Source organism: Ranitomeya variabilis, chromosome 1 (assembly GCF_051348905.1).
Source record: "Ranitomeya variabilis isolate aRanVar5 chromosome 1, aRanVar5.hap1, whole genome shotgun sequence".
Classification (NCBI taxonomy): Eukaryota; Metazoa; Chordata; class Amphibia; order Anura; family Dendrobatidae; genus Ranitomeya; species Ranitomeya variabilis.
The window spans coordinates 601,058,668-601,068,572 of NC_135232.1; the positions used below are offsets into that span (position 1 = coordinate 601,058,668).

Here is a 9,905-nt window from a genome sequence, read left to right on the forward strand (position 1 = left end):
GTCATTGTACATGAGGAGGAGGATGTGAGCTGTGGCAACCCTCCTCTCGTGAATGGTGGATCCTGTGCTATCTACTGTATACAGAGGTGTTATTAGTCATTGTACAAGAGGAGGTGAGCTGTGATATTGCATATTGTGATTTGTGGATCTTGTGTTGTCTACTGTATACAGAGGTGTTATCAGTCATTGTACAGGAGGAGGTGAACTGTGTCATCACCATTTGTGAATGGTGGATACTGTGTAATCTGCCATATACAGAGGTGTTATCAGTCATTAATGGTACATGAGTAGGAAGAGGTGAGCTGTGACATCACCTCTTGTGAATGGCGGTTCCTTCATTATGTGTGTATAGATTTCTTACTTGTGATTGTAATCCTGCCTCTAATGATAATGAGACTGCTGTGAGGTACAAGAAGTATAAGGCTAAGCAAGGCCTATTAGTCACTCTACATCATTACAGCAACTCTGAGGACAATTGGTGGGATGACTCTCGCTTTTGGTAACCCATTTTTAGGGTATTTAAACTTTATTGGGGGTTTTCTGGAGGCAAAAAGAATCTGCAAACGATGAATGCAGTTCTGAAGGACCAGCGATGTTCAATGAGAGCAGGTTTCTCAGAAGGGCACAAAGGCAAAAAACATTGTGTACAAATAGGCCCCCATACCTATTAGATCAAAGTAGGTCACACCCGTTTATTTATGACTGTTAGGTGCTTACCAAATCTGGCCATGCATTTCGATACACAATATAATAATGTACCATTTTAAATATTCTAAAACCTGTTAATTTGTGTTTCTTTATAGAACCACCGCCTTTGGATTCCTGAATGCTCTCTGCAAGTTGGCTGCTGTCCTGGGGATAAGCATTTTCACCTCCTTCGTGGGGGTAGCAAAAGCAGTACCCATCCTCTTGGCTTCCGCTGCGTTGGCACTGGGTAGCTTTTTAGCTCTAAAACTGCCAGAAACTCGAGGCCAGGTGCTTCAGTGAGATTCGCCATCATGAAAAAAAAAATGAGAGTAGATTAGTAGACACTGTGAAATGTCTTTTTTTTTCTTTGCCATGTTAGGGTCCCTTTCCATTTCTCTCTTTCCAGAAATGTGTGGTAAAACAATATGCATATGTGTCAATGAAAATGTACTAACGATCCACCACATTTGCACTAGTCTAAGTTTTGAAGCTTCTTCCATGATCGGGGATTAGAAGCACTAGACTTTGTGTAGATTTTATGTTCTAGATAGCTCTAGCAGAAGACAATACTCAAATGTTGTGTTTCCCACACCTCCAGTCATTGAAAATAACATATTTTCTCTTCAAGACATGTGAGGAGCTTGAATTCATTCTATAGACTACTAGAAATTGGTAAAAACAAAACATAGATAAGTGTTCCTCAAACGGTGGCTCATCAGCAAAAATACAACTTGTTCTAGATCACTTCTCTCCAATGTACAACTCTCCTAAAAAGCCTATATAATTTGTTCTTCAAGAGCTTGAAATAATTTTAGATACTGCTAGAATCTGGATTAAAAAAAAAGACTTGTCTAGATAAGTGAGCTTTAACCACTGGCAAGAAAAAATATAGAACCTTTTCTAGATTTGTGTTTTCCAACTCATGGCTCTACTAGTGTTTGAAAACTAAAACTCTTAATGCGCCATAAAAAGGCTTGTTCATTTTAGAGAACCGCCGGATGGGGAACATTGATCCAGAAAAAGTTGGATTTTTTGCCACAGACTGAAGAATACTGTTCTAAATAATACTAGCTTCTAAAAGCAAATTATATTTATTCTGATATGTACATTCTACTGAATGGGGAACCTGATGTTTGTCCTGTATAGAACTATATATGGAAAGGGTACTCAAGGCCCTCTACAATCATGTTGGTTAGTTATGGGTAGAACCCATAGGAAAGAATCCAAAAGTTGTTCTGAGTTGTAAGGATCGTAAAATAGTTTGAGGTAGTAATGACTTCTGAAGGATACTTCAATCATCTTGGTTGGTTATGGATACTAAAAAGCTCTTAGAAATGCTCGGTACAGATCCTGAGATATCTGAAGTAGTTCCAGAAAAGAATCCTAGAATAGTTTTCTGCTGTGGTAAATTCTGAAGGCCTCTACAGTATATAATATTTTTAAGTGATAGGCATTAATGATCCTACAATAGTTCTAGATTGAAGTGGATCCCACAGAGGTTTTGGTTGTAATAAACTGAAAAATCCTACATTTTGGTTTGTAATAGGCACTGAAATAATCCCACACTGGTTTTAGATTGTTATCGATTCCTGCGTATACTACAGTAGTTCTAAAATGTAATTTATGCTGGAGAATCCTACAGTAGTTCTGAGTAGTAATCGAGTCTTAGTACAGAAATGATCCCATAGTAGTTTTAGACTAATCAATTCTGGAGGATGTTACAGTAGGTCTACAATGTAGTTGATTCTAAAGGATCCTACAGTTGTTTTGGGTTGTGATTAGGTTTGAAGGATCCTACTAACATTTTGGTTAATAATGGATACTGAAAGGATCCCACAGTAGTTCTAGATATTAATCAGTTCTGGAGGATACTAGAGAAGTTCTACCTGAAGAATCCTACATTTGGCTTAGGTTGTAGTTGAGTCTGAAGAATCCTACTAACAGTAGTTCTAGATTATATTGAATTCATGATGATCCTACATTATTTCTGGGCTGTAATGTGTCCTAAAGAATTTTACATTAGGTTTGGGTTCTAATGAGTACCCTAAAATAACTTTGGTGAGCACTGAAGGGATCACACTGTTGCCCAAGGTTGAACTCTATTAACAGGAGCCTTTCAGACTAGATCAAGAATGACTAGCAAAAATAATACTAGAAATGCTAAATGTCCATCTAGACCTTTACAACCTGAATAATCTATGCTATCAATGTCTATCCAGGTGTGAGGAACACAAATCTGAATTTAGAGAGTTTAGATGTGAAAATGTCCTCGTTGCAACCAAAGTGCATCGGTGCCTACATAGTCAAGAAGCTTATTTTCACATAGAGCCTCTAGAAATAAAAAAAATAATGTTTGTTGGTAGGGGGGGTTAGGAGAAATAGGGTTACCTATAGAAGAACTAGCCTCATCGGAACCATGGGTAATATATTTATTACAATGATTATTTATTAAATTGTTGACTATGTGTTATGTTTACAAGGACCTCAAAAAATGGCCACCTTCAGGGCCGGTGGTGGGTAACATAATAGTGAGATTTATTCATTGTTTAGATATTTATTAAAATAGGTTCTATCCTTTAAAAAAAAAAAAAAAAAGTTTTTACCCTAAAAATTTTTCAAGAAGAGGCAGAAAAAATATGCACAACTTGTCTTGGGAGTGAGGGGGTGAATCCAATCCACCCAATTTATTTGCCCTCCCTTCGAATGGACGTTAAATACATAATGGGCAAAAAAAAGTAGTGCTTAATTTTTTTTTTGTTTTAAGTCAATAATTTATTAATTTTTAATATTTTTTTATTTAATTTTAACATAGTTGCCTAATATGACCGAGCAAAGCACAGATATATGACCAGCTCTGAATAAAAATGAACAAAACATTCCATGAAATGACGGCACATTCCATTGTATGACACAATAAGTAGATTTTGTATTTTCTTTTTTTTTTTTAACTTTTATTAATACTAAATTTAGGCTATTGGTTGTAATATACTGAATTATCCACATAGCAGGATCGATTAGAATGTAATCATGGGTAGAGGATAAATTAGGGTTTGGCCACTTATGTCCTAAATTGTAATTTGGTACTATGGGTGTACATCGAAAAGACCCACAGGAAAGTAAAAAATGGCACCCATTACGGCGTTTTTACTGGCCAGGACAGAAGGACTAGATTTTTTTCCTTCATTCATCTCGGCACCTTTGGGATAATTTTTCACTCCATTCTTTCTTAATGATGCAAATCTTTTAGAGTGGGGACACATTTTTGCCACTAAGCAGATAAGACCAATCAAAGTGCTGGCACTCCGCAGGCCCCAGTAGCTAAATGGCCTGATTTAATAGTACATACATCCTTATCAAGTTTTTCTTTTTTTTTTATTAAAAAAAAAAGGAAGAATGTAAATAAGTAATATAGAAATGGAATCTAAAAATGTTAACATTCTAATTGACCATTGTCATTAAATAACCCAAAAACTCAAAAGGTATCTAAAAGTAGAAAATGAAAAATAATAATTTCACTGTATATTTTAATCGTTATGCTAAAAATATAACTGTTTTCAAAAGTAGAAAATATAGAAATAATCATTCACCAGATAATCCAAAATCATAAATGTTTCCAAAAATAAAAGAAAAAATATTTTTTGGACCCAATTCTATCTTACGTTATTAAAATTCAACTCACAAAAAATACCAAACTAATGAGTCCTGAGAATATTCGTCCCTTTTTTTTTTAACTAGATGTAGTGGTGAGACATAACCACCTCGAAAGATGTCAAACTAATATGTGATTTCTTCTTCTGCCTCCCATCGCGCCCTTGCTTTAGCATAAATCTTAGTATATTGTAAAATAGTTTATTTTGTTAAAAAAAACTCTGTTTTTGCAAGTGGACGTCTAGAAGTGAGGCCCCTTTTATGTATGATGTGAGCAGCATCTGTAGGTCGTCATTGTACAGCGTCTCCAAAAAAAAAAAAACCACTGCATGCCTGTTTAGTGCCATATCCCGAGCTGGCAGACGTAGTAGTAGACACATTTTTACATCTTAATGAAATTAATGTGACTGTAAGGAAAATAAAATGGTTTATTTATATAATATAAATGGTCATTTTGCCACCATTTGTATAATATTGTAAATATATAGGTATATATGGGAAATTACCGTGAAAAAACCTATTAGCTATTGACTTCATAGAAATACTCACAATATTTGTACATGGTATGGATTTCCTTGCAGCATATCTATATGTAATATGTGCATATCTTCAGAGACTTCTTATAATGGGACACTATGTTTTTAGAAATCAAAAGCGCACTAGAAAAATCCTGACAGGCAGGTGCCCATTGTCCATGACTTTACTACACAGTTGACTGGTATGAATTCGTAGCTAAATTACTGAAGATCTTAGATAAGCCAGTGATCAACATTTCGATTTACAGTCAAAAATTTACCTTGGGAATCGATTTTGGTGCCTCCTTGTCCTGCCAATCTGTAGGTCAAAATTGAATTGCGTTTGGACCCATTTGGTTGACTTTGAGGGGATGACTTTGGTGCCTCATGGTCCCACCGATCAGTTTCTTTGACTTTATTACCTCTGTGACTCATAGATAGGTTGGCCCACTTTTAGCAGTTGACTTTTTTGTCTCCTGGATCTATTTTAGTGTCCTGTAGTGGATAAAGTCTTTATGATAGATCCTCAAAAAAAAAAAATAGAAGAAATAAATCTAAAATTTTAAACATAAGTAAAAATCTCAAGGACCAATTGTAAAATGTTTGCCAAGTCTTCTACTATGAATCATCTGCTGCTTTATCAGACCTTGAAGCCTACTCAGGTTAATAGGCTGTGACTTACCTTTGAGCAAATGTATTTGTGCATCTTCATGACATAAAGGTACTGTCGTACTTGACTACTCTACTACAGTATATACAAGTCTAGGAGGATGTAAATTTCTTTTGTATTCTATGGTGATAACTTTTAAGATAAAAAAGCATGGGCCATTATCGAGCACAAGCCTTTTTCGTCAATGCAGCTAGAGCAGAAAGCACAAATGTTGACCTATTTCTTGTACTCCTCTCAATAGAGGATTAATTTGTGTGTGTCTGTATTGACTGCAACTATTCTAATTATGTGTTATAAAATTTCCCTGTGTGGGTCCTTCTTAGCAAAACTATGTACTAATCTGTACAGAAATGTAAAACTAAAAAAAAAGCAAAATCAAACTATTTTTCAATGGTTGGTATTAATTGTATGTAACGAGGCCGTATCTTGCGTTTTTGTGTTGTGGCCATGTTTATTGTTCACTAGGATTGTTCTATATTGTTTTCATGTTAGTGAATAGGAAAATAAAAAACTTTTTACATCATAACTACCCTATACAGACACGCAAATCACATCAGATGTCACTGGATGTCTAGATACAATTTTCCTTTTTTCAAATATATGAAGAAAAAAAATTAAGGCAAAATTGTTTTAAAACATAGAAAATACATCCAAATACATTACTTGTGCTATATATTTGGGATTTATGCTGCGAGACATCAGCTCTGTTCTACTACAAAAGTAAGAGCGAGTAGCACCTTCAATTTGAAAAGGAATGTCGTCGATATAGCGGCACCAAATTAAAGCTAACAAAGAGTTTCAATTAAAGGACTTGGAATCATGACAGAATTCCAAATTGCAGATTATTATTGGATTGGAAGACGAAAAATGCCTATTTTTTTGACTTTCTAACAGGGTATCATATATATATAAAATCCAAAGACATGATTTCCTATGAGAAGCTAAGCTCTGGCTACGTTCACTTGCTCTCATGATATCTCTGATGTGAAATCCATTTGTGAAAATTCCAAATAGTGATTGAATTCATTATATAGACATTTTAACTCATTCCTTTTAGAGATTTATCCCACAAAAAGACAAAAACATTTGTGTAAAATTTTGTAGGCAAGGAATATTGCATAGGAATTGCAAGGAATATTGCATATTGCGAAAAGTAATGACTGAAGCAACTTCATGAATTTTTGGGAAGAAATGCCACTTTAAACTTAGAAATTGCATAAAATTCAAAATTCTCGATTATCGTCGGGTTTTGTAAATACAGCAGTGTATAGAGACTTACAAGTACACTGAACATTTGGAGAATTTAAAGAAAATCAGCTGGAATTTTCGTTTGTGTCCATGTTGAAAAGTGACTGATGACACAATGTGTTACTTCATGCAAGACATTCTTTTGATGAAAATGTGGAAGCCGGTTACTTAAAATAGACATTAGGTAACTAAAGGACACACAAAAATGAACAAACCACACCGTCGTAATCAGTTTGCCATGAACAACATTGTGACAATCAGTTTGTGTGCCGCGTGTACGTCACCTGTCATTTTTTGCCAAATATTTTTATACTTTTTTTTCTCCAGTTTGTCGTCTCTCTTGCTATACCAATTTGTTCAACAATAACTTATGATGCAATAGTGGTAGATTTGTATTAAGATACGATAATATGACAGAGATGGAAGAAGTACAGTGACTGAGAGGTGGGTCTCGTTAGGAGTTGTCCAAAAATTCTCAATAAGCAATAATGAACTGACAGAGTAAGAGAAATAAATTGCAATGAGGGATGGTATGTTCTCAATCCAAGACTATGTTCACTTGAACCTGGTGCTTTAATTATCTTAAAGAGTTGGTTATTTTCTAGCCAAATTTCTTCAATGCTCTTAACAGTTTCTACCTGGAATGGAGTTCAGGGGTATGCAGTGGGGACATCTGTCAAATTTTGTCTAGAAAATGGCCAACAACTCTAAAAGATTAAGTGAAAAGATTGTTGAATCGGCAGCCCCCAAAAATTCTTGGATGTTCAGATTAGGTAGGCTTTCGAAAACTTGACTAATTTCAGACAACAATATGGTTTCGCACCAATATCGAACATGTGGATCAAACCTGATACAAAAAAAATTAATTTAGAAGTTTGTGAAGGCTTTGGACTTCCCACTAGAAGTGGATATATACTGGCCACAAACCTAGGAAACATTTGGAAGCCAGACTTTGGTTATTCCATCTTGGAAAAACAGAGATGTTTACGAAATTGTAAAAGACCAAAGGTCAAGATTTGAGATTTTTTTTTAGGATGAAGACAATGCCAGATCAACGTAGAGAATTTCACATTTCAGAAAGACAACTCCCGACCAGAACTCATCTCTGGCTCTGTACTCCTCGGTTCTCTCTATGTTTTCTGGTCTTCAATCCATTCTTTGTAGTAGTTGGTCTCCACATACGTAGTACTGTCTGTTTGCAAACTGTACCGTGCCGTAGTTTATAGATGTTTGTAAAGAACAGAGGTATGAAAAAAATGTACAAATCTGTGTCTTTAAACAAAAAAAGATCCATTTTGTCTATAACGAAGTGAACAGTTATATGGGAGGTAATTTATTGTCATGCCGATACGGTGCTGTGGAAGGTGTATGAGAATCCGTACTCCCTGGAATCAAATTCATCTCTCTTGTGCAACAATCCGGTTCCAGAGTGAAATAAAATATCAATAAATACGTGTCCACAAGTGATAAGCGGCGTTAGTCGTGGTTCATGTGTCCATAAATGTCTTGAAGTATTGACCACTGCAAACTGTCGTAATGTCTTTTTCAGTCTTCGATACATGCAAGAGATTCAAGATTGGTTCAAGTGGACCTCTGACGTGCTAAACTCGCGTAACTAGAGTCCAATGGGCACAAGTACAAAATTTGTACCTGGACACCCTTCCTCTTCCCTGTGAATATTGATCAGATGCATGGGCCCTTGTAGCGTTTAATCACAGCTTTCATGCATCTTGGCATGCTTTCCACCAGTCTTTCACACTGCTTCTGGGGCAAAAACTTAAGCAGTTCTTCTTTGTTTGATGACTTGTGACTATCCATCATCCTCTTGCTTACATTCCAGAGGTTTTCAATGGGGTTCAGGTCTGGAGATTGGGCTGCCCATGTCAGGGTTTTGATGTGGTGGTCTCCTCATTTTTGCCAGAGCTGTATGTCATTGTAAAAGGAACAGGGTTTTCCTCCACAAAATATTAAACCTTACACCTCTATTGAGGTCCGATATCAACTATTAACGCCAAAATTGACTACTAATAATTAATATCCACTTAATACCACAACGTTATCTTTACCTTATACTATATACTAACAGACAAAACAGTGTAACAATAAAGGGTATTTATTACACACACACACAAGTCTACAGCCTATAACATACATATAACATACATATATATTTATACCCAAGCTGGTGACTATAAATATAAATATATACAAATATACAGATATCACAACTCTGATATAGTAATATCACTACAGTATACAGTGATATCGCAACAGTATCACACAGTAATAACCCACAATAACCAGTAATATCACAACAATATCACACAATATAAAAAAACACAATTAACTGCACGATTACCCAAATCACACATACAATATCAGCCCTCCCACTTATGGCTAGCTAACCCTAATAAATAGTACTGGGCCTATTAAGAAAAGGGGATACAGAGTATACTTAAGCCATGTGGGTCCATCATCATTCCAGGCAATGCAGGCACAGCAAAAGAGACAGAGCACATGTGTCTTGTGCCTTTTATGTCCAACTAGAAGAGGTGTGTCCAGCCCCAGGTGTGTGGGGATGAGGTCACAAATCTATTGTCCAGTGGCCTAAGTCCTAAATGAAACCTGATATACCAGCTCATGGCAGCTGTTTTACAGCAGGCTGGAGGGGGGGGCTTTGCTCCATGTGGCATACATGTGGGGGATATACCCAAAACATGCACTAAACACATCTCTATGTAAAGATATACATTTTGGGTGCACTTCCCTTCTACATTCCCCCTGTTGTCGAGAACACGACAATGGAATCTGAGGGACATTTTGTGCTGGGATTTATTTGCCTACTCAATCCCATTTATAACTAGTGACAGTTCAGGATGGAATGAAGCATAATTCTGCACTTAGGTACCTAGACATCATCCACACAGCCATCAGTTCTTCCCTGCCGTTCACTGTAACCCACATCTCTATCCACAGAGTACACCTTCTTCTTCTTTCTTGGAGTCTTATTGCAGTCTTCAGTCTCTGTTCTGGTCTTTGTCAATCTTCAGGTATCAGCCCATCCCAAAGCCATCTTTCTCCAGTTGTGATGGGTCAGACTCTGGAACGGCTTCACCCTCACAGTCCATAGTCAGGCA

The 9,905-nt window shown here is 36.3% G+C and overlaps 1 protein-coding gene across 1 annotated transcript in view; it reads left to right on the forward strand.

Annotated features, from left to right (window-relative positions):
• SV2A (synaptic vesicle glycoprotein 2A) overlaps positions 1-4,644 on the forward strand; it is a 187,088-nt gene extending 182,444 nt beyond the window's left edge. The window contains exon 13 of the mRNA XM_077259019.1: positions 804-4,644. Coding sequence (XP_077115134.1) covers positions 804-987 — 184 coding nt within the window. The 3' untranslated portion in view covers positions 988-4,644. The remainder of the gene's footprint in view (positions 1-803) is intronic.
• Positions 4,645-9,905: the final 5,261 nt, after the last annotated feature.